Genomic DNA, 25,398 nt, shown 5'->3' with positions numbered 1-25,398 from the left:
TTATAATTGCAAATAACTTTTCTTTCTCTTCGATTAATCCCGCATATTTGTCTTATTCCGAGGAACGATCGATCACTGGAACAAAACAAATACCTGTTCCTATGAACGTAACTTTTAAATTTTGAAATTAAAAAAAGATAACATTGATTGATATGCATGTTATTATCATGCACGTTCAAGGGAAAGAACGCTTTCGTAATTGATGATTCTCGGTGTAAAAAAAAGAATTCAAACGAAAATATCTTTTGAAAAAATCTTCGAACCGTTTTGAACATACTTCGAAAAAGTGAATACTACTACACAGAGTCGATTAAAAGCTTCACAATGATTAAATAACGATTCTTCTACAGTGAGAATAATTATACTACCATAGATAGTCAGCGAAGAAATTTGATTGTTCGGACAACAACGAGCTGCCTGCCTGTCGATGAGTGTATATGCCACATAATTTACTTATAACCTATAATCCTTACACTATGGCGTTGCTAGTGACCTTCACATCACATTGCACGATAATATATATATATGATACAAAAGTAAATCGTTTTGTACATACTTTCACAAATGAGGGCGTTTCATGTTCGACGTGTCCTCGTACCGAACTTATATATCGTTATATACGATATTCTTCATTTTTTATAATTTTCTTAACTTTTTTTTCTTTGTTTCAGTCGTTGACTCAGCATCAAACCATGCTGTTCTTGTGTAGAATCCTAGAAAACACTAAAATTTTAAACCCACCGATGTAAATATGTGTCGAGAGAGAGAGAGAAAGAGAGTATTGTGATGCCCGTTCATCTCTCTAAGGATTCACGTGTTTCGTGTTGCAATTTAGTATTTTTTCAGGCCTCAGACCTGAATACTATATTCGTAAAAACAAGTGTAGGACTTACTGTCATCGGACTACATTTTGAAAGCACCTACAAACGTGAAATCGTATTGCACCATCGTAGTTCATTGAAAAAAACGTTCCTACCACGTCGAAGGAAGTTTATACAAAGTGATAAACACACAAGCTACACTGCCACAATCGTTACGTTCTTTGCACCTTTCCCCTCTCATTGAATAGTACTTGGCACAACAGTCACTTTACTGTATTGTTCATCTGACTGTCCTGTAGTGGTTTGTGGCAGTGGCTTTTCAAACCTGTCGTGTTGTACGTACGGTGACGACAACGTCGACGTTCTATGTTGATCTAGCTTTGGGTTTTCTGCTATGGTAACGTATCCAGTACTCTGTTTAGTCGTGATTATGGACTTGTCCACGTCCAACTTCGAGCTTGGCTTCGCACCAGCGGTCTGCCAACACAGAGGATACGTTGTCGTGGCGTCTTCTTCCGTTTCGTCTATCACCTCTGAAGTAGGAGCTTCCGATTTTCCCCTCTGCTGTTGTTGTAACATTTGAAATACGGAACTCGCGGGGACATACGGCTTCGAGCCGTCAGTCGTTGAAATTGGAGGCGCGTTAGTCTTCTGTGAAGACTCTAAAGCACCTGTTTGTAGATTTGGCTTTTTCGTCACTTCAGGGATCGAGGACACGGAAACATACGGCTTCGACGAGGTATCCAGCGTGGACGTCAAAGACGTTGGACTTGCAAAAGGGGAAACAAACGGTTTGCTACAGGAATCTGTTAAAGATGTGGCTGCAAACGGAGTGGACATCGTTGTACTCCTTGTACCATCAATGGTGTTTAAAGTGAACGGCTTCTTCAGTGAATCGATCAAACCTGTCTGCACGTATGGCTTAGAAGATTTGTCAGCAGTAGAGAATGGAGTTAATGATTCTAGCTTCGGTTTATTTGATTCGGTAAACGTTAATTCGCCCAAGTCGCGTAAGGAATCGATGGTCTTCTTGTCTTTTTGTTTCTGCTCCAAAGACGCTAAAGTTATGTACGGATTTGTAGATTTGGATTCTGGCTTGATAGGTATTAGCGTGTCTGCGGTAGATTCCGTTAAATCACTGTCATCTTCGGACTTTGGTTTGACAGACTTAGGAACCGTTCCTATGATACTATAACCACCTGCGGTTGAAGTTTCTTTAGGAATGGGACTTGGATTACTGGATAGTTCCTCTGATGATGGCATACTAATGTAACCGGTCGAGGACCAAGTGTGTTGCGAAGTTGTATAACCTGTACTATCAGTTAGATTGGGCGTAGATCGTGCTAAAGACAACGTGTCTCCGACAATGGGCTCTCCGGATTTTGCAACCTTTACGTACGGTTCCCAGCGTGCTGTTTCCGTTGTAAACCCTGGCTTGGTGATTCCAACGTTTCTCTGACGAAGACTTGAAGATTCCCAAGCTGGTAACGTCTCAAGTAATTTATTGGGTGATACAGGCATTGGATCTATCTCCGTACCGCTATCGCTTGAAACCTGAGATTCTGATGTGAGCGAGGAAGTAACAGATTCTTGTCCACTTGAACAACCACTTGAATCGGCAGAAGATTGTCGTATATGTTGTTCTCCCACTTTTTGAAGAAGCTTCTGTAACGACAAAAACGCAAAATAGAAATAGAAAATATAAATCGATTACTATCGATACGATCGATTCATTCTCGTATACGTTACCATGTTTGGAGCTAATCCAGGTGGTAGTTTAACTTCGACATCTTGCATCGCTTTACACTTCAACCACATCCTATAACAAGGAAAGATACATGTAAATGAAGTTACATTTACCTTATAAAATACTCTAACTACACAAGTTATTCATACCTCTTTGACAGATGAGCAAGACAAAGAAGAAGTGCCACAATACTAACACACCCTATCACCCATATTATGACCCACACGGTGTACGATGGTCCTACAGTATAATAGAGTTATTGCCATAACTGCTTGAACAAACCAACAAAAAACTAACGAAAAAAAAAACTTACCATCGCTATAGCAGTTTCCCTCTCCAGGTTCAGACCAAGGACCCCTTAAATGTAAATTGTTCGCCGCAATATTAACAGCCCTTACGCAAAATTGATATAATCTCTCCCGCCCTATAGTTTTGCAGTCGGGGATAGGTAATTGAGCCTCTGCAGTATTTGTAAAAAAGAAGAAGGTTAATAATGAAGGTAAGTTTAAAGAAAATAAATTCATCTTTTGCAATGTTACCTGTTCTAGTACTATTTTGTATTTCACCGTCGCTGGAAGATACTTCGTAATAATCTAAATGCCCAGCTGTATAATGGGGTTTACTCCAGATAACAATCACTTGGCTAGAATTCATGAAGCGTACGTTAGGTACATTGATTTTTCCCGGTACTCCAATTTGCGTTTGTTTGTGAATTATAGGTGATTTCACGCTGCAAGATACGGTGCATGCCGCTACGCTGATGCTATAATTCGTATGAGCCAGTAAATCTTTCAATTCAATATGATTCGCTTCTTCAACCTTTTGCTGATGTTCGTTGTAATAAACTTCGTAATATCGCAATACACCGTTCATTGCAGCTGGTGCTTTCCATGTGATATACATTGTGGTGTTTGTCACATTGGTAATTTTCACATCCTGCGGTGGAGTTGTTGGTGCGGCTTCGAGCGTTGTGTTGTACAAAGGATCACTATGTAGTCCTTCTCCACTTTTCGTTAAAACAGCAACAGCCAACATGTATGTAGTATACGGTTTCAAATTGTTCACTATGCCATGAATAGTATGAGGATCAGCTTTAATCGTTGTATTAAGTTTCGGACCTTTGCAATTTAAATTGTACGGCGAAACAATAGGGCAATAATAAATATTAAAACCCTCCACAATTCCAATACGATCCGAGCAATCTAATTTCCAACCAACTTCGATGAAATCGGAACCAATGCGATTTATCCACACAGACTTCATTTTTCCAACAACTTTGTTATGTATCACGGTGCATGACGCCCATACCATGCCGCTACTGCCTTTAGCGGTATTCGCAGAAATTGCAAACTGATACACCTTGTCGGGATCTGGTACAGTCATGTTATAAATCGTTGTATTTTTCGATACGTGTACCCAGTCTAGATAACCCTGCAATCAGTTTAATTTTAGTATCAGTATTTTTTATTTTCGATGCTGCCCGGTAGCTAGTAAATACATACGGTACATTGATAAGGACGATCGCGTTCGTTATCACACCAAAAAATTGTATAATTCATGATTTCTTTACTCATAATAGGTGGTTTCCAAGATAACTCGTACAAGCCTCCATCGAACGCGATTTTTGTAAATGCTATTGGTTCGTGTGGTACTATAATACAAACATATTATTGATCATTTAAAATGCACGCATATGTAACTTAAACATTGTGAATTTTTTCATTTTTTATGATCTTACTTTCGTATTGACTAGGTACAAAAATTTCTGCAGGTTCTTTATTCCTTCCAAAAATGTTCAATGTGACAATTTCAAAGCGATAACTGTTGAAACTAAGTCCCTTAAATTTAGCATACGTTTTCGTAGTTTCGTTTGGAACAACCGACGATCTTCGACCATTCTCTTCCACGTGATCAATATCGTATTTGAAATTATCGCCATTTTCCAAGTACTCTGGTATAGTTTGCCAGTACAAATATACGTCCCTGCTAGCACTGTTCTCCGCTATTTCAAAGCTTCCAATATCGGTTTTTGGAGGAAGGCCAGGTACTGAAATATCAAATACATAAAGATATAAAAAATATGCCGGGAAATAGTTAATAGTAACATTAAAACTGTGGAAAACGCAACTTACATCTTGATGGTGTTCTAAAAGTAACGTCACTAAACTCACTCCACTTATCTTCTCCAGTCGCGACAGCACTTTTCATAAAAACTCGTACATCGTATACGGTATTAGCATACTCCAACCCAGTAAGATTATAGTATCTTTTCGGGGTGCGAGTATCATTTGTAATATTTATTACCTAATATAAATTTGTCGATAATATATTTTTAAATAACAAATGATATCGTGATAGTGCTAATAAGATTCTTTAAGTCTAAACTCACCTGCCAAGTTTTTTCATGATCCCATTGGTTCTGATACGTGATTCTATGATATATTCCAGGTGGAAAATTCTGCATTGGAAAAGGCACACTCCAGTGCAATAATGCACTATCAGATGTTTTATTAATAACTGATAAATTAGCTGGTTTGGCAGGAATAACTAAAAATTCAAATAATGTTATAATTCCTATTATAAATATCAATATTATGTGAAGAAAAAATAAATACAAACCATGAGCATAGTGATGAAATTTATATGTAAAACTGGAATTCCCTAACACATTTTCCACATTCAGTATAAATGTATAATATTCATAGGGTTGTCGATAAATTGGATTTGTATATGTATCCCATATGCACTTGTTTGGACTTATTGGTTTTGTATTATCTTTTGGACATGGATATAATTTTCGACCCCCTGCTCTTCCCGGCAATTTAAAAACAAGCGTAAATCTCGTTGTAACGTAGTTCTGGACGGGATCCCACGAACATATCATATTTTCCCAATTATGTGATACACAGCTGAAGTTTTGGGGTTCTTGAGGTTTGACTGCCAATAACATTTTTAAAACGAAATATATTTATATTCTCTTTTTCTTTGAATCTTAAAAAGGGCTTTACTAAGAATATTTATAAATGATTCTTTGTATAAAAAGGCTCTTATATTTTATCTTAAATGATAGTCAAATATGAATTCTAAGATACAAAGCATATTGAGTGATATTCCTATAACTCTAATGACATCAAACACTGAATGCCTTCTCTTGTTTCCATGAAATACCTTTTGACCTATCCTGATAAGCACATATGAATGATATGACTTAATAAGAAGTTCATATGATAGATCTAACATTAATATGATAATTAAAGAATTTCAATAGGCAATTAATTAAATTTTTTTAAATTCAAAGTTAGCTAGTATAATGTTGTTTAAAATAAAATACTTACAGCCAACAACAACTTTATTCAAACAAACTGCTTCATGTTGCTTGTTACAATCTTCTTGCAATCTTAATTTACAGTAATACATATCTTCTGCAGGTGGAGGCTTTTCCACATCCAGTGATATTGTAGTTTCATTAATAATTGTAAGAAATGGAGGCTCCATTTCTTTTTTGTTACGAAAGAATACAAGATCTGAGGCATTTTTTCCAGGAAATTCAGCATCCACAAATGTTTGGTTTAATATACAAAGTATTCTCAAAGATTGGCCATACTCAAGAACTATGTCACCTTGTGGCCAAGTCCCTTAAAAAATAAATATTATAAATATAAATTGAAACTAATCTTCAATTATTAATTAATTTATAACTGTTGCTTGAAACATTCAACAAAATATATGGTGATTTTACTCCAAATCTTAGCCTACACTGTACACCTAGTGCATTAAATATAGATATATACATTTAGCACCAACACTAGAATTCCAAAAGGAGAAATAAGAAGCAGGTATTATTTATAAACCCAGCTACAGTAGAAACTTACAAATACAATAAAAGCTCTACATTAACTAAAACTGTTTGCTTAAATTTACATGTATGTATATATTTCTATTAATTAAAATTAGAAAAATCTTTATTAAACTTACTCCCAGGTGTTTTGAGACCAACTGCACATTGATTAGAATCTGCACTGCATAATGTTGCACATAATAATAAGACAACAAAAGGAATTAAAAATGTTCTCCAAAAACAATTCCTCCACTGTGTACCAACTTTTTTTGTAATTGGTAATGGCAGATTTTTATCTGCTCTAATTCTCCATAAATTATATGTAGAACACAAATAACTTTGTGAAATTTGTTTGCGTTTTAGACAATGCATTATATCACAATTACAATTAAAATTAACATCTTCACTTAATGTATAATTATTAACTGAACATATGCCAGAAGAATACTTAATAGTTGCTGAAAAGTCAGCTGTGTCACACAATTCATCTTCTATCCTGTTAATAATGTCTTCCTTCTGAGGGAGACAAGTATTTCTTGTTGCACATGTACTATTATTTTCACATTTCTCTAAACCACAGCACAGAGTCTCTGTCATTCTATATACATTTGAAGATCTATCAACATCATCATGCTTTGATGCACTTTTAAAACCTGATTGTGAAAACTGAAACATTTCTTGCTGAAGTCCTCTGGGATCTGCTTTGTTTGAAAACATCTTGTGCTCCCATCACTGGAAGAAAGGATAAAAAAGTAATATTAATTAATCAAAACAATATTAATGCCCAACTAAAATTAATAAAAAAAAATATACAAATTGAACACTATATTAATATAATTATGTAAGGAAGCAGAAGGTCAATTATTCAAGATGCCATGCAATAGTATAATTCTGAAGCTAAGCTGTAACTAAATCCTTATATTTTAGGAGCTAAAGATAGGACAGCAATTAATGAGATGAAATATAATTCTGATTAGTCGATTCGAGGTCATGACATATCATACCTACATTTTTATACTATGTTTCCAATAATTTCTTATGAAATTTACTTCTTGACATCAATGGCCTCTATTTACACTTTGATTTTACTAATATTAACCAATAGAGGAAAGGATGCAAAATATAAGGATTGGTTCATATATTGTGATTGTATTAAAAAGTACTAAATAATGTAATACCATGGATATCCACTTTAAATTTTATGTATGTAAATGTATTGAATGATACTTTCGTATTCTATGGTGTTATACCATAGACACATACCAAATGAGTGAATGAACAAACTAAAATCAGGGAGATAACTTGCTCAGATAAAAGATTGTGGGATGAATTATTCATTAAGCAGATTGAATACCATTGTTCAATATATAGCTCAAACAAGATTTGGAGAGAAAGTTCATGAAATCCAACTCTGAAGAAACTGTTATCTTCAATAGAAATACTTTAACTCACAAATTAGCCTTTGACCTTATCAGAATTTTTATTGAAAATTTCATTTTAACAAATTTTTTAAACATGCATACTCCATACTTATAAAATTAAAAATAGAAAGTAATTCACAGTTCATATTATACAATATTAGAAAACACCATTAGCAACAATAGTTAAAAACATAACACACACACACAAGGAAAAGCAGTAAAGTAATAATCTTAAATAAATAATATGTACAATATTTTTATTATTTTTAAAAAACACTACAATGCAGTAACTCCAATTAAATCAATATTAAATTAATATCATGCGCGCGTGCAGTCTATTATTAGTTATTAGTATATTTTTTAAATAATCGTATTGAACGTAAATTATTGTTGCTGTTATTTACTAGAAGTATGATTATCGAAGTAATAGGAAAGCTGATAACTCGAAAACGTAATCAGTCATCACGGTCGTGGTGTAAGTGAGGAGAGAGAAAAAAAAGAAAGAGTATATATATATGTATAACACGCATAGCATGTATATATAGCGTACATCATTCGTACATAAATTATTTAGTACAATACGGTAGAGTCGTTTCAACTATGAAACTATGGAGCGTTCTCGCAGATATTTGAGACGCGTATCGCGTTAAAAGCATTACAATCGTTTATTTACGAGCATACGCTGTGTCCACGGCGTAACGCGTTCCATGTAGATGCCCGTACCTCGTATTCTGTCTTATTGCGCTTACATGTATATGTGTGTAGCTGCACGTAACATTGTGTGTGATCTCATGAATGCTGGGCCTAACATACATAGTACAACACACGAAACAATGTATGTAACAAGAGTTTATACACGTATATAATATACAAAACGTTGCAGCACGTTCGTACGTGTAGAAAATATTTGTTCGATCAACCAGGAAAATCTGGTTTTTGAATAGCATAGACTCTTATTTCACAGAAAAATTGACGAATGCGACATATTTTACGGGAGTTGGGAAAGTCCAAAACAGTCATTCTTGGATGCCACTCGTTTCAGAATACTCACCGTCAGCAAACGATCGACGAATTTCCGCAGATCCTTCATTGCACCACCATGTATTCTAAACCGTCTCCACACTACTTCACTGAACTTAACACACTACGGGCGGTCGAACGCAAACCCGTTTTACCCGCTGGGTATATCTTCTGGTTACCGTAACGCGTTCAAGACTAAAACTCGAAGTCTCGTGAACTGCTAATGCAGTAGGCACAGTATCACGAGTCGCAGCTTCCACGCACAAGTCGCAGCCGCATAAATCGGCCGTGTCACTTCATATTTGCGAAAAAATTCTGTTTACATTCGCCCAGAGGGACCCAGGAATAAATATATATGATACACATTCTAGGTAAAATACGTGCGATCAATCGACAGTGATACCAACATGTCAATGATCTATTGTGAGAAATCAAACGATATAGCGAAAACGATTAAATATATTTGTTGCACAATTCAGGGGAATAAAGGATCACTGAGGTGTTTGTAATTGTAAGTTTTAATCTTTTCAGAAAAATTATAACATAAAAAGCATAAAAAACGTATGTTTCGAACATTGTAGCTTGACGACATTGGCTGACGTCACAAGACGTCAAACGCCGCATTCTTGGAAATGTAGGCGCAGGCTTCATTGTTGACCGCAATATCTTTTACTAGGCGCCGTTTTTAAAACCACACGGATATTCATTTTTACATGTCCCTTTTTTTTAATGCGTTATACTTAGTAAATAGATCTTTAAGATTTATCGTTAGTTTCTATTAAAAATCACACTCAGCATTATTAATCGTAGATATTTATTATCGATACATGTATCAACAACGATTTAATGATCGTATAATAAAATTTTAGTAACAACATCGATTTATCAAATTCATTCGTGTCGTTGTAACCAACGTTTATCGACAGTAATAACATGTACAATATCGACTATTTATTTGTAATAAATACAAAACGCTTTGAAGAAATTATATAACTACACGGCAGTGACAAAATAAAGTTACATATTCGATGACAAAGTATCTTCAACTTGTAAGTACAGAATATATTGATTTTTAATAAATGTATGCAATGACCCTTGGCAAGAGATAAGATCGTAATGTAACTACAGAAGACATGGTTTCATTTTAATAGTCAAATTACAAAAATGGTCGATACATTTTGGTTGAAAAATTATTGCTTCGTTTATGAAGCTTATAGTTATCAGTAATGTCGTATAATTTTTTTAAAGGTGTATATATATGTATATATTTACAATTATTTTAAACTTGTTTAAAATATCCTACATAATATACAAATTGTATATGTGTATATATATTTTTAATTATAAAAAATAAACACAATAGCTATGATGTAGATAAAATGTGATCCACTTTAAATGCGATTACCGTTGTTTATCGTTGACATGATACACGGTAGAATTGCTTATTTAAGCAAACATGAACAGTGAAGCGCATATTCGAATGTTGTATCAAAGCGCTGATTTGTTTTACATTGGAGGAAATTGAAAAATATAATCTAATTCGCCTCTTATTTAATTCGAACACTACATTTTGCCGAACAATATTTTTTCCCTAGTCATCATTGACTTACTAGTAAAAAAATAGATTTATTAAGTTTTTTATACATTCAACATATTTTAATATCGCAAAAAGACCGGAAGAGGTTTCGATAAAACAAGTTCGTCCGATCTTACTCATGGTTTCCTTTCCACCATCATCTGTTTATTACAAATGTTATATCGTGTAATCAGTGAGGAAAAGATAACATTCCAAACAAAAGCTTTAAATAATTAATGCAGTAACATGTATTCTTTATACTGATCTTCTGCACCGCATCTCGAAATGGTTGATAAAGTGCATTTGCTTCTTTGGTTGTATCAGTACTTAATTTAATTATTGCTATACGCATATATTTCATACAGTTATAATAAATACTTAAAACGAAAACAATATCGACAATATTCTTCTTCAAATGCTGCTCAGAGAGTAGGGCAATAAAGTATCGATTAATAAAATTCAATGAGATTCTTAAAAAGTTATACACACATACTTAAAGTACATGATTTCATGATCAAGGCTGCCATAATGTCACATCGTAAATTTATCAAAACACTTTCGAATGTATACAATTACTAGAGATAATATGAAAATACTTGATTTGGTTGAAATTTTTCAGTCTGCGAGTCTTCTTAATTGAAAATTTGTCAGTGCAAAATCGTCTTCCTACACAGATATTAAAATAGTTGACTTCCGTATGCTTCATGGGTATCAATGCTATTTGCTATTACAAATAGATCGTACTCCATTAACATTCGCATGCTACCGTAATTTTTTTTACATTAATTCGCGCTTATATAATTAATTTCAATATATAAAAAATGCAAAACCGAGATTCGTATATAAGATTATATAAAAATCTCCGAAATAGGAGATTCTTATTTGTTCAAAAAGTTAATATTTAGTTTTATGAAATATTAACTTATCTAGGTGACTAAAATGTCATCATCGTTTACGTTAAATGCTTGTTTATCATAAATATCTATTTTTGGATGAACAGCAGTTGAGTAAAATGAAAAACCGAACTTTCTGACGTTTTTTAGGGTGCACACTCATCTCGTGTAATTTCAATAAATGCCTGCGTGGTGTGCCCTCATCAATCGGTCGAATACTTATTTGGTCGATTGTGAGATTACGCTACAATGAAGTTTAATAAAAAATTTATAATTGCTTCAGAAGCTTCAAGCTTTTTACTTAGTAATTTTGTTATTAAATATGGAACACGCGCAAGGCACAATACTTTCAAGCTATCACACGTGTTAGGATGAATTAATATCTTTCCTTTCAGAAATTAGATAATTTAAATACAGAGTTAGCACCAGTCCAATTTTGTTAGAATGAGCAAGTATCATCCCTATAAATCGGACTTTTTCACAAGTCACATTCATAGCTGCAAGAAAAGTCGTTCATACATTCCTTCCTCCAACTTAAAGTATATAAAAACTTCTTATTTTAATTATCAAAACATTACAATTAAAATGTAATTAATATTAATACCATTATAAAGTATAATTAATTCATTTCACTGAGAATCAACAACCATGTCCTCAGTATTCGTATTAATATTACCGAACTGCAATATGTATAATTTGAAGCTCTAGCATTCATGTAAATAATATTATCAAATATAAAAGCTGCACGACATGTGAGTGTTGTAAAAATTGATTTCGACGTGTCGCATATAAAAAGTATATATCTTACTACATACCTACATATATGTATAACCAACTCCATAAAATATACAATATAACACACTGTTTCCCGTTTGCACCAGATATTTCTGTGTCAAATGTCATAGTACTGTAAAACAGTATTAATCTAACTCTCACTGCAATAAAACAACCTCTTGCAATCATTCTTTTCTTTTTTCGTATTGTCTTTAAATGTTTTTTTTTTTTGTCTTATTATGGTACCTAATGTTAAACTCTGAAGCTTCATGTAAAATTATGAAGGAAAGTTATACAAGGGCAACGTTAGCATTAGTATCGTCACTTGCAGAAGTAAATATCGTTAATGCTTTTAATATTAATATGTTGTTATTTAGGATGGTTAATTTCATATATTCATATCGTAGAGGTGTGGAGGAGCACCTACCACTGAAGGCATCTGACAACCGCGTCGAACTAACAGTCGAACGGATGGTCCACCGTTTCGTATTATTTCAATAGCTTCTGTATGTGTCATATTTTTCGTATTAATTCCATTTATTTCAATTATTTGGTCTCCAACCTAATAATTTCATAAAAATTATTTATGCCATAAATTATTACATATTCGTAACGGTTTACTTACTCTTAATCGATTATCAATAGATGCTGGACCATTTTCTGCAATTTGTAAAACAAATAATGGCATATTTTGAAATTCTCGCCCTCCGCGAATGCTAAAACCAAATCCTCTGGTCCCACGAGTTAATTCAACAGCATGATATTGACCTCCATCTCCATCACATGTTGGTTCATCCTATAGTAATTTATTTGATATTGTATTTATATTAGATTACATATTACTATTACGTATTGTTTCAAAGTTAAGTAATACCTTTTGAGATAGAGATGTATTACTACAACAATCATCAAGAGGATACCCAATTGTCAAAGTAACAGAATAACCTGAGTCTTTAATTAAATTCACAATGTCTTTATGACAAACATTTGTAATATCTACATGATTGACTGCAAGAATATGATCCCCAACATTCAGTCGTCCGCACCTTTCCGCAGGTGATCCTTCAATTATTCTACCTATTGTCGAACCGGCTTTATTAACTGAAGAAATAATAACGAAACCAAAACCTTCATTTTCCATTCTAGTGACCGTCACATCGTAAGGATATTGGAGATTCATTTGTCTATTATATGGAGCTTGAAGATTTTCTGGAAGATGTTCTTGAGTGTTAATTCTACGACGAATTCCTAAAGTGACTCTACCATTCTGAGCGGCGGCTATCATTAATTGGACAACGTGATGATGTGACGAATTCATAACGCTTTCACCATCGACGGACATAATTAGATCACCTGTATTTAACCTGTTATCTAAGTCTGCTGCACCACCAGGTACTATATGTCCAACTGAAACCTGCTGACAATTACATTATCAATATTTTTGACTTCCCTTAATCGAATATATTAGCAACATTTTAACTCACTTGAGATCCTTCCTCGGTACCACCAACTATTCTGAATCCAAACCCCGTGTCTTGCCTTACCAGAGTTACCAATGTTTCTATCCATTCTATATCAGGCACAATAGGACATACTAACTCGTTGCTATACTGAGGATACCTAAAACATTAGTAATAGTTTTTATATTTTAACGAAGTTCCGAGTTCATTAGACTTAATGAATTCAGAATATTTACCGTGGTATCGAACTGGAATGTGGTTGCTCATGCTCAAAACTAGTAGTCTCTTTTCGTTTATCCCATATTTCACCAGTATCAACATTTTGTTCTTGACCAATAGAGTATACATTATAATCTTGTTCACTATATTGAGAATGAGATTGCGATGTATATAAATCTTTATAGTAATCTGAATGCAAGCATCCGTTTTGCTTTAACATGTTGTCGTGGTGAGGTATATCGATAGAATATACATCGTTATTTATATTTAATTTGTCACTGGTAACCCAATCCCGTTTTGCGCTATTTCTTACGGAATCATCATCTAAATTCGTCATTGTAGCAAAGTTGTCGGATAAATTTGTAATATTTGCTTTATACGGGTCACTGTAATACATGCCATGCGTGTATTCTGAGTATTTGTATCGATTATCGAGTGGATTTAGTTCGTTCTCGCTTTGTTCGTTCCAATTCGATCTGATCGCACCGGTCGGGGACTTTGGGCGACTTCTGGTATCGATAAGTGGTGTTTTTGGTCGACTTGGTACGACAGTCTTTGTTTGAGTGCTATAAATATCAGCTGTCGGTGTTTTACTTCTAAAGAAATCCTGTGAATTTTTTTCTTTTTTTTCATTCGACTTTGACGTTGTTCTCTGTACATGTATCAATGCTTCTTCATTGCGAGGACAATCTTTTAAAACTTGTACTACTTCTGAGTGACACATGTTCCTCACGTTAACGTCATTTATGTTGACTAAAATGTCTCCTTCCATTAAGTTTTTGCAACGCTGACGATCTAAAATTTTTTTCACTTTCTGACCGTGAGCAGAATCCGCTATTGTAAATCCAAATCCCATGGTGCCCTTTACAATTGCAATGCTGAGAAATTCCGGTTTGGAAGACATCGACGAATCTTTACAGTCAGTTAAATCACTGCTTTCAGACAGTAGGATATCAGTACTGCTAGGTCTTTTGATCGTATTAATTTTATCCGAAATACAAAGATCTGGCATTGAGTTAACTGATGTTGTGGCAAGGTTTTCACCATTTTGAAGACTATGTACTGGCAAGAATGTAGCATCCAGAAAATTAAAACGACCATTACTTTGCAAAGCAGGGTCTAGATCCATATACATCCTGGGATCTTCTGTTAAAATATCTGAGGAAATAAAATTTATATTTCTAGCAAGAATATGCTATTATTTAATAAGATTTTTACCTGGTGCATTGACAGCAATGGTAGTAACAACTTCTGTGTTTGGATCATTTGGGTCAAATGGCAATGGGTAACCACGACATACTTCCAACGTAACAGTTTCACCACTGCTAATCGATTTAAAAACATTTACCATTTCATTATGTGTAAAACCTAAGACACAGGTATCATTGACATATACCAAGACATCTCCTGTAACAATATTTCCAGTTTGAAGGGCTATCATCTTGGTAAGAAATTATTCTTTTTATGACTTGTGTATTACCAGTTTGTAATTTTCCATCTAACCATGCTGGACCATTTGGTACCACACTTTTAATTTGTAAAAATTCCTCTACTGAGTCATCTCCACCAACAATTGTAAATCCTAGCCCTCTTGAACTTTTTATCAAGGTTGTTCTTATTCTCTGACCTTTCAATTTGTCAGGATTTCTTGTAAAATTAGGGCTCTTCCTTTCTCCTATACTTTGTTGTGCCCGCTTGGCTTGCAAGACAGGATTTTCATATTGAGTCCTACGGTTTACATGATCAATAAAATATGTACCATAGAGAGTATCATCTATTTTCTCCCAACCATAAGGTAGTTCATCATCCAAACATTCCTCAAGAGATCTTTTTTGAAATTTAGATAATCTTGGGTCTAACCAGTGAGAAGTACCTGTATTGTGGCTGTGAAGTAATCATCAATAAAGAGAAGTAAATTAAATAATTGTTTAACAAGTGTAATCTATTCTCAGTAGTGAGTAATTTATATCATATATACTCTATAAAGTAAACTTCTCCTGTATCTGTGTAAGCTTTCTCCCAATTTGGTGGCAGAGGTCCCAATTGATCTTCTGTAGCTTGAGTACGATTTCTATTGCTTTGCTCCTGATTGGATATTCCTATATTTTGTTCAGAACCTGAATTATACAAATATGTAGGTGGAATACGATGACTAGTTTCATCATTTCCACTAATTGCTAATACCTCCTTGTCCATGCTTTCTCCTGCAATTACACACACTGTAACAACATGGGGCACACACATACCTATATCCATAAAATCAATGGAAAAAGATTATTTCTGTACCATCATTGGTATTATCAATAGATGTTGTGTCTTCTGTTTTTGTAGCCATTTTATAATTCCTTTAGCTCCACCTTAGTACCCTATTAAATGATAGTAAAATTAAGCCCAAGCAATTACAAATGCATATTAATTTTTTTTTAGTATTTAATTTATTGGTTTCCAATAAGGCACTTTACATTTCACTTAATAATAGACAACTTTAATTTACACAATAGACATTATAAAACAATGATGTGTAAAAGAAATGTACAGAAAATATTTGTAACAGACACGAGATACCGTCGGTAACGATATACTGTATCAGAATTACAGATTATATTTCATGAATTGTGACACATTTCACGCGACGTTCTAAGGCATTCTCTACGTTCCTTCAGGATTAGTTACGCGCAGCTAGTAATCGCGTTATCCAGATCGGTAGTCTTCCGACAACCGAAAACTCTCCCTTATCGTATATTCCAAACATCTGACAGATAAGGGGGAACGGAAACGTTGACAGTAAGGCGTACACAGCTCGCTTCGTCGCACCATCGCCAGTACGCCGATACTCACACAATACTCCGGATCCTGACGGACAGGTGTCCGTAGTAAAATTACATAAAGTAGAAGAGGAACACGACACACGGCGGACGTGAATGCATTCTTACGAATGCATTCACCCGAGAGAGCCTGTGCGTAGCCCACATATCGCGCATCATTGAATGCAACTTTCTATCTAGAAAAGTAACGTCGTGATTCTCGACGTAAATAAAGCTTTTTGTCGCGGTGAGAGACCCGTCTATGGGTCTCTGCTTTTCTCTCCTACGTTAAAACCTTACTTTCCATCTCTCTCGTTGAATCATGCACGATTGCGGCTGCACGAAATTCACCAAGTAGAAAATAACGATAGCACGGACTAGGAAAACATATATTCCGCAGATAGTTTTTTTCCAACGGATCTACTTACACTGATTTCCCTCGGTACAATTCCCGATTGATTCAACCATCGTGGCTCAGCCGTAAAAACGGGCTGAAATATTTCGGCACTGAATCACTTCGGGACCGCGGAAATGCTCATCATTTTCGAAATGATAATGGAGTGAAACGTACTCGCGCTCGTAGCACAGCTACATCACACACAACACTGCACCGCACGCAACCGAGGCATTTAACCAACGGCTGCATACAGGCATCATCTTGCGGTTCGATCATGCACTAGTTCATGGCGCGATATTCAATCGTAAAATGCATTATTCATAAAAATATTATTTATATCGAGGAGTGGAAGGGTTACGACTAAATTTCACACGGTAAATATCTTTTTACAATTCACTGTTGCATCGTACAAAAAATATTTGTCTGTGTAATTCATCTATCACAATTTCACCATTGACATTGTAAAATAGAAAAAAAAAGTGGCAGTGTTCACTCCGTCTTATGTAATCGCTATAATTGGATCTATTGAGCACGAAATACCTTTATACCATTTACGTAAACTCGGTCAATCGTCATATTTCATTTCGCATCGTCGACAAGATACGCAGTATCAAAGTTGAATGAAGTTATAATCATCGATGACTTTGTATCTATTTTCTCGATAGTGTACTAAATCATTCAAGAATTGCATACTGCTCTCGTTGTGCAATTTGGTTAGAACTTCAGGCAACGGTGTGATTCCAGCGGTATTGGCAAGATCGTTGTAATAATCGCCCTGTTTGAATCCCATCATGTGAAAGTGCTTTCTACGCAGGCCTTCTTTCTTCCGTTTTTCCAACTCTTCCGCCTCCTCTCTCAACATGTCCGCCTTAGAAGGAAAGTCTCTCTTGCCACACCAATATTGCAGGACGAATCGAACCTTCGATCAATAGTACAATGAGTCACACGTGAAAACCGTAAAGAAAAAATATGCTTTCGTCGTAATATCAATTTTCATTTGAGTCACACCTGCAGATCGAACATGCTGAAAGCGCAAACATAAAAAGGAAGACCGACCAAGGCGAGGGTGGGATTTTCGATCGATACCAGATGTTTCCATAACGGTGTCACCATATTGGAATCTACACGTACTCCGCATTTTTCGCTCAAGAAGGGGAAGCTGTACTTGTATCCTTCGAATTCAAATGAAAAATACCAATAAGATTATTTTTTAACAATTAAACCAATTTCTTAACAAATATACCTGTACAATAGAAAATCACATCCACTTGTTCGTTCGTTCCATCAGAGAAGAGAGCACCGTTTTCAGTGAGTTCTTTTACATCTGGTTTCTAAAAAAAAATTCCAGAAAATCTTTCATCTTTGTACTCACATTTTTCTTTTCCATTCTTTTTTTGATTAAAGATATTCACCTGAATAACGTTATCAGGAAATACAGTACCGATAGGATCGTTCAAGTGGTGACTTAAGAACACACGCTTCGCTCTCCTCGATATATCCAATGCTAAATCCATTCCTGTAACACCCATCAAGAATGTAGAAACATATATCGCGTGACGTAATACTACGTACCCGAAGGACCTGCGCCAATAACAATTACAGCCTTATCGATGAAAATATCTGGAACCCTGTAATCGTGGCTGTGCAATTGCTCTCCCTTGAAATCCATCTGACCTTTCAAATTTGGCATACTAGGCTGGAAGTAGTGACCGTTGCACACCATAACCGCGTCGAATGATTCTACTAGGATCGTGTTTTTCGCCAGATCTTTCACTTTGATCTCCCACTTCCGGCTACCTGACGATGGTTCCACTAATTCAACGTTATGGAGGAACTGCAAAGTGAACCTACCAATATTTCCTATCCAATGCAAAATATGCAGTATAATATATTAAAAACAAAAGGGGATATAATACCCGAATATGCTTGCGAAGATTAAAATGATCGCAATATGAGTTTAGAAAGTTGAGTATTTGCGAGCGCGTCAAGTAACTCTCAGGAGTGTCCGAGACTGGATAATCAGGGTATCCCATCACTTCTTTAGGAAGATTCGTTCTGTATGGTACAAAGAATCGAATGCACTATTAAATATTAGGATACGTGTGCATTTGAGAATAAAGTTGCGAGTTGCTCTCGAGAGTCAAAGTCGGATGTGAGAATCAAACGTGCCCTTGAACTAAATTATTCTTGCGATGGACCATGGCTTATCGAAAAAAAATATTTGACACCAAGTTTCAACCCTGTATCTCAACCAGGAGAGTAGTTACAAGGAAAATTCGGATTATCAACTTTTGCTCTATTTTCTCTATTTAGTGGGCGACTCTCGAGAGTTAAAATCAGTATGTAGCCGGTGGACGAAATGTAGAGAGATTGTAAAATTAGCAATTCGCACATTATAAGGAATCAACTTAAAATTGGTTCTTCCATTGCACTATATTTAAAACAATTTTCTGCGTCTTAATCGTTAACAGCTGCAGGTTAATTGTTACCAATACGCGAATTACTATCGAACAGAAGGCGACAGAGGCTTAATACCGTGTAGCTTAAACGAAAGATTGTAAGCAGAAACTTTTAAGTATAAATTGACAAATGATGGACCACCCTGGTTTAATGCTTTAATCTACGATCTCACTGTGTCGCTTCCACCGACTATACTCTCGAGAGAAACTATCGTAAAAGTCTCTCAGATGCACACATACCCTTAGATAAAATAATACTGAAAAACAACAGTTTAATATAAATTTCACATCTCTTTGCAGATATAACTTGCCTTAGATTTTTGTACATACTAGTGTGTATCGGTAAACCGTATCGATCGAAACCAGTTTCTTCCCTGTAAACCCATGTACCGCCTACTTGATCTGTTTTCTCGTAGCATACTACTTCAGTGTCGTATGTACCGGAAGTGCAGTGTCGTAGGGCAGCGAGACCAGCGGATCCAGCACCGATCACAGCGATTTTCATACTGGTTTTAGGGTTTCTATCGAAATCTGTAAAAATGCGATTTTTTTTACTCTCGATAACTCTCTTATAATTTTTCTTTCTCTTTCGCGTCGTTCTGTGTTCTGATTGTTCGATAAACGTTCGAGTGTAGGATAGATTAAGAATAAATCACACGATTCGAACACTGTTGTCACTTGTTGATTTTGGAAAAATAGAAAATTCGTACGGTACATGGAAAAGCACGAATTGAATCGTCATCGATATCTCGTAACGCGCTGGTACACACGGTCGAGTTACAAATGGGAAAGGTGCAACGATTGAAAGTTATACGAACACGGGCATTCCTTTTTTTCTTTTTCTCTCGTATAGTAACACTTTCCTTGCTATTGCGTGACTTTCCCGCGTCGAATACCATATCGAAAGCATATGGTTTTATCTACGCGAAAAACCTTCCGATGGAATACTGAAAGGTGTCTATATACTGGTAAATAATCAATTCTTTAATATACGTCTACACTCGTTCTTTCACATGTTTAACAAAAGGCATGATATTTACATTAAGCACACTCGACTCGATGAAACTAAGTAGAAAGTAAAACGATGTGAATATGTGTGGATTAGCTAAAATTTTCTTCAGATGTAGCGAAATTCGAGTTATGTTAATTAGACGTGCGTGTGTGTGTGTGTGTTTTTTTACTCACGAATGGGTAAAATGAGAAATAGCCGTGTGCGGTTTGGTTTCGCCAGACGGAGTAGCCGACGTATTGCAGTCAGTGAAGAAATACGAAATGAACGATCGTGAAATAATCAGGAAAGTCGAAGTGTATCGTACGAATGGAGGCTGCTACTGATAACAAGGCCGTCGTGTATTTTATACGTTTGCTGTATAAGGAACTAAAGCCTGTAAAATTCATGCTACAGGAAGTAGTGACAATTAACGGCCTTGTGCAATTCCATGAAAGTCTCTCGATCGGTTGCATTAACCCTGAAATGGTTAATGTATTTCTAACTATACCGCAGACGATAGCTTTCCTCGTGCTACCGAATCGTCTGTAATTTCAAGAATTTACAAATGACATAGTCAGTTGTAGAATATATTCTTCACGATCTTTATCATTTTTAACGATATCTTTTCGAGATAGGTAAAGTGTAGGATTTGTAGATAAAAGTACACAGCTAATACGTTCTAAGCAATGGTATTATGTATTTGGAACAGTAGTTTCGACAATTTATATTTCACACTTTTTTTCTTTCTTTTGTTATCGTGTTTTCATTCCAAACATTTCACAGATAAAAAAAAGTCGAAGACCGATAACAACGCTGAATGGCCTTAACGTCGTTGCAGCATCTTTCAAGTTTACCAGATAACAGCGTTGCACACAATCAAGTTCCTTAGTAGATATCTTTCTTATTCAAACACATTGCGACATGTTCAATTAGAATATTTTTCTTCTAAATCAACACGTTCGTTGCCATGTGAAGATCGACAGCACGCTGGACAATACATTCTGGAACGCATATGCTGCAATCGACGGTAGCGAACGTGTTAAACTAAATTAATCGAACGAAGTTATGTTCGTCGAGAATTTTGTACTTGGCGTTTCGATATTCTAATATGTTATTGAAAACTCGCGTATAACAATCGACAAAGATATTCGAAATAACTGGAGGAAACGTTTTAATGTTTGCAATTTTTGCAAGATCTTCCAGATAGACATGTTGTCTATCTTTGATCACGTGGAAGTATTTCTTAGGGACCCCCTCGTTCGTACGACTTTTCAATTCTTCATTCTCGTCCTTCAACATATCTTCTTTAGAGGGAAATTTCTTCTTGCCGCTCCACAATTGCAGAACAAATCGTACCTTCGATAAAAAAAAAAGAAAAATTGTAAGTTCCCTTTAAAGAGTATAAAACCATTTGGTTTTTTTTTTTGTAATCTTACTTGTACATCCCACACGTTGAAAGCACAAACATGAGATATAATGCCGATGAAAGCAAGTGTAAGATTTTCGATCGACACAATGTGCTTCCATAATGGCGTTACCATTTTTGAGTCTACTTGTACCCCGCATCTTTCGTCCAAAAAGGAAAAGTTGTACTTGTATCCTACGATCTTTTTTACAGTAGAAAATTGCATCGATCGATTCGCTGGAGCTATCTTCGAAAAGAACGCTTCTTTCGGTTAACTCTTTCACATCTGGTTTCTAAAAGATTAAAAATTTAAATAACAGAATAATTCTTTTTCTTTTTACGTATGTTCTTTATTTTTTCATATCAGTCACCTGAATGATATTGGCGGGAAAAGGAATGCCATTTTCAGCCTGTATATGATGACTAAAAATTGTTTTCTTAGCTGTTTTTACAATTTCCAATACCAAGTCAAATCCTGCGATTTTTCGTTAATAAGAAAATTTTAAGAACGATAATTTGGATAATTTGAAAAAAAAAAGAAAAAAAGAAAAATGATGGAGATTAATTTACCAGAAGGACCGGCGCCAACAATGACCACCGTTTTGTCACTGAATACTTCAGGTACTCTGTAGTCGTGACTATGTAACTGTTGCCCTTGGAAAATATCTTGACCCTTTATTTCTGGTATATTAGGGTTAGAAAAATGTCCGTTGCATACCATTACCGCGTCGAACGACTCAACAGTTACAATATTCTTCCGCAAATCTTTTACCCTGACCAACCACTTGCGATCCCCATCTATCGGTTTCACTAACTCAACGTTATGCAGAAACTGAAAGAGATACACTTTCCGTTACTATTACCCTACACTGATTATACATTGTGATGAAAGTAAATTACTCGAATATACTGTCGAATTTGAAAATGATCGCAATAAGAGTTGAGAAAGTCGAGAATTTGCGTGCGATATATAAAACATTCAGGTACATCCGGAATAGGGTAATCAGGATATCCCATCACTTCCTTCGGAAGATTCGTTCTATATGATAGAAATACTGTATAGTATAATATAGTTGGCTAAGAGACTTCGTTCATTGTAAATATTACCTTAGACTTTTATACATGCTGGTGTGAATTGGCAAACCATATTGATCCACACCAGATTCTTCTGTGTATACCCAGGTACCTCCTACCTGAGCTGTTCTCTCATAACAGATTACTTCGTTGTCGAAAATATCAGATGTAGAGTGTCGTAGGGCCGCAAGTCCAGCGGATCCAGCACCAATTACAGCGATTTTCATGTTTATTCAAAGTTTAACATACAACACGTATATATTTTACTTTAATTCTGATTTAGCTTAGAATAATGGTACATTACTTCTAGTCACAAGGGAAATTGTGTTAATTATTAAAAATGCAATACTATTTATATGTTTCTCACAGTAACGGGTAAACTAGTTAACGAAGATGATGTTTAATACATAGAAAACAGAATCGAAATAACTTATGTTTTCTTGTGCCAGTATATATAAACAGTCGAATTGTTCAAAGGGTTACTTATTTTGATACAGGGGTCATTTCGTATCATACGTATTTTCTATAAATAAAAATGAACTCGAGAGAATTTATTACAGTAACAATCGTGTTTTCACTTAATAAAGTTGTGTTCGTAGAATACACGTAAGAAACAGTGATAACGAAACATCTAAGATTTCTTCTTTTACGGTTCCATTACATAAGTATGACGAGAATTTCATTTTTGATGTGTCAGGGTGTTTGTGAAATAAAATAGCCACGTAAGATCTATATGGAAAAGAAATATATTTTAAGAGTTTCTTTTAATATAATTTTTTACATTCTGATAACATTCTATTTACACATTTAATTACAATTAGATAGATCTGAAGTTCGAGATTTAAAATTTGAGAATTGGTCCTTGTTAAACATGATCATGAAAATAATGGAAATATTTAATAGTCTTATTTTATATAAAATAAACGTGTATGTATGTATTTCCCACGATTTTGTACTTAAAAGATAGAAATTTTAAAACAAATATCTATTAAATGACAGAAAACCTTATTATATATACACAGAATTTAGAATTCTTCAATGGAAGAGGTAGATTATTTATTATAATTGAAACTATCGTGTAGAATAGAATTCAAGCTCCCACTTATTTCTGTATAGCATATACAATTGCATTGCAGCTGTTGCATCTTCAATTGAATTATGCTCCCCTGTCTGTATTTCTCTGCCTAATAATTCATGTGTAAGCTTCTTTAAACTAGGTGTATTTCCTCTAGATAATTTTTTAAAGGTTTTAAACCTAGAAGTATCACGTAGGTGTTTCCTTGGATGAGACAGATATAATACATCAAGATCATGCTTTAATGCATGACCAACTAAAATACGGCCTTTTAAAATATCTGCTACCTCTTTTTGAACAACCTCAAATTCTTCTCCATCTTGAAGATTATGAGGCCTAATACCACTAACTTCAGTTCTGTAGTCTTGAACAGGTTCCCTTGGCTTTACGTATTTATCATATACACAGAAGCCATGCCGGTTCACAATAGACACTCTAGCTATCATACTTTCAGTGCCATCCCCTATGCCTACCATTTCACAATCCATTGCTACCTGTTTTGTTAATTTCTTTTTATTTTCATCAAAACCTTCTTCCTCAATAGTTGATGATACATGATCTCCATTCACCACAGATGGATGATGCTTCTTCCTTGACTTTTGAGGTGGAGATGACTTTTTCTTAATATTCTCTTTACCAGAAGTGTCTGAATTCAATGGTGGAACATTAAATACTAAATTCTTAAATATCTCCCAATTACGACCGGAGGCATTTCGTTCCGTGTGTGGAATCATACGCTGAGTATTTTTTCTACTTTTTTCATCCATAGTTCGCTTTGTAGCAGACTTATTAGAACGACATTGCTTTTTCTGCTCCTTGGTTTTTCTAAAAGCACCAATGAAAAAAATCATTTGTAATAAATATAAATATACAACATTGTTTTTAAACAATAAGTTACCTGTCCTAACCTCTTCATTTAACACGTGTATAAATACACATATACGTCTTCAAAAAGATGCTACTTTTATCGAATTATAAAATATACTCTATCTATTTTCAAACTAACATAAAAATGTGCAGATTTTAAATTAAATTAGTTGTAAAATGTTAGTTAATATGTCAACTTAAATATGGCGGCACAAATTCAAAACATTTGTACGTTTGGAACTAAAATTCAAGCGTTCTTTCTTTCTCAAACGTACGTGATTGAACAAAGAGGCTATTACATATCTATAGATAAAGTATTATATATAAAAATTATGTTTCCCACTCAATAAGAATCAAAACCAAACAGATATTTTAACGCATACTAAGTGTAAAAAACATTAAACATTATTTATTTGGTGTATACCTCGGCATTATGTTCGTTCAAATAAAAAGTAGGGGTAACTAACAAGAAAACGACGCCTGTCTATATGTTTAATTAATGCAAAAGCATTTCCTACCTTATGAAGAATACTATAACAACAAAACATACTGTGAAA

At 34.8% G+C, this 25,398-nt stretch overlaps 4 protein-coding genes across 4 annotated transcripts; all 4 read right to left on the bottom strand.

Moving 5' to 3' along the window:
• Positions 1-574: 574 nt before the first annotated feature.
• LOC108579931 (cytokine receptor) lies at positions 575-7,094 on the bottom strand. The gene is made up of 12 exons (XM_017943565.1): positions 6,544-7,094; positions 5,904-6,203; positions 5,188-5,505; positions 4,958-5,115; positions 4,701-4,872; positions 4,307-4,615; positions 4,071-4,219; positions 3,108-3,999; positions 2,882-3,028; positions 2,718-2,808; positions 2,571-2,640; positions 575-2,486 (listed from the first exon to the last, which is right to left on the bottom strand). The coding sequence occupies exons 1-12, from the start codon at positions 7,079-7,081 to the stop codon at positions 1,059-1,061; spliced, it is 4,572 nt and encodes a 1,523-aa protein (XP_017799054.1). The 5' UTR covers positions 7,082-7,094; the 3' UTR covers positions 575-1,058.
• A 5,089-nt stretch (positions 7,095-12,183) lies between these two features.
• LOC108580200 (membrane-associated guanylate kinase, WW and PDZ domain-containing protein 1-like) lies at positions 12,184-17,148 on the bottom strand. The gene is made up of 11 exons (XM_017943905.1): positions 17,002-17,148; positions 16,056-16,135; positions 15,748-15,988; positions 15,250-15,653; positions 14,988-15,176; positions 13,787-14,927; positions 13,575-13,710; positions 12,965-13,507; positions 12,716-12,886; positions 12,518-12,652; positions 12,184-12,251 (listed from the first exon to the last, which is right to left on the bottom strand). Exons 2-11 carry the CDS (start codon positions 16,102-16,104, stop codon positions 12,249-12,251), a joined length of 3,012 nt encoding a protein of 1,003 aa, XP_017799394.1. The 5' UTR covers positions 16,105-16,135; positions 17,002-17,148; the 3' UTR covers positions 12,184-12,248.
• Positions 17,149-17,398: 250 nt separating this feature from the next.
• LOC108579865 lies at positions 17,399-23,267 on the bottom strand. The gene is given in 14 exon segments (XM_017943485.1): positions 17,399-17,889; positions 17,979-18,142; positions 18,214-18,301; positions 18,383-18,486; positions 18,543-18,804; positions 18,887-19,025; positions 19,741-19,935; positions 21,466-21,776; positions 21,857-22,033; positions 22,035-22,118; positions 22,197-22,300; positions 22,396-22,657; positions 22,726-22,864; positions 22,933-23,267. Coding segments are annotated over 14 exon segments (2,532 nt in total). The 5' UTR covers positions 23,127-23,267; the 3' UTR covers positions 17,399-17,580.
• A 703-nt stretch (positions 23,268-23,970) lies between these two features.
• On the bottom strand, positions 23,971-24,954 carry LOC108579863 (RNA exonuclease 4). The gene is made up of 2 exons (XM_017943484.1): positions 24,883-24,954; positions 23,971-24,799 (listed from the first exon to the last, which is right to left on the bottom strand). Exons 1-2 carry the CDS (start codon positions 24,888-24,890, stop codon positions 23,971-23,973), a joined length of 837 nt encoding a protein of 278 aa, XP_017798973.1. The 5' UTR covers positions 24,891-24,954.
• Between the last annotated feature and the right edge of the window lie 444 nt (positions 24,955-25,398).

Source organism: Habropoda laboriosa, unplaced genomic scaffold (genome assembly GCF_001263275.1).
Source record: "Habropoda laboriosa isolate 0110345459 unplaced genomic scaffold, ASM126327v1 scaffold2, whole genome shotgun sequence".
In the NCBI taxonomy this organism is placed as follows: domain Eukaryota; kingdom Metazoa; phylum Arthropoda; class Insecta; order Hymenoptera; family Apidae; genus Habropoda; species Habropoda laboriosa.
The sequence above is the reverse complement of the archived record's forward strand: the minus strand, read 5'-3'. Positions and strand labels throughout refer to the sequence as shown.

What these genes read in the sequence shown, in the direction of transcription:
- LOC108579931 (XM_017943565.1), bottom strand. Translation starts at nt 7,081, where the DNA reads ATGTTTCAGTTTTCACAATCAGGTTTTAAAAGTGCATCAAAGCATGAT. An exon ending in TTTTAGAACACCATCAAGAT is followed by an intron (nt 4,616 to 4,700) that starts GTAAGTTGCGTT and finishes TTGATATTTCAG; the next exon opens with TACCTGGCCTTCCTCCAAAA. An exon ending in TGTACCTAGTCAATACGAAA is followed by an intron (nt 4,220 to 4,306) that starts GTAAGATCATAA and finishes TTTGTATTATAG; the next exon opens with TACCACACGAACCAATAGCA.
- LOC108580200 (XM_017943905.1), bottom strand. Translation starts at nt 16,104, where the DNA reads ATGGCTACAAAAACAGAAGACACAACATCTATTGATAATACCAATGAT. An exon ending in TATTGATAATACCAATGATG is followed by an intron (nt 15,989 to 16,055) that starts GTACAGAAATAA and finishes ATGTTGTTACAG; the next exon opens with TGTGTGTAATTGCAGGAGAA. An exon ending in GTACCGAGGAAGGATCTCAA is followed by an intron (nt 13,508 to 13,574) that starts GTGAGTTAAAAT and finishes TGTAATTGTCAG; the next exon opens with CAGGTTTCAGTTGGACATAT.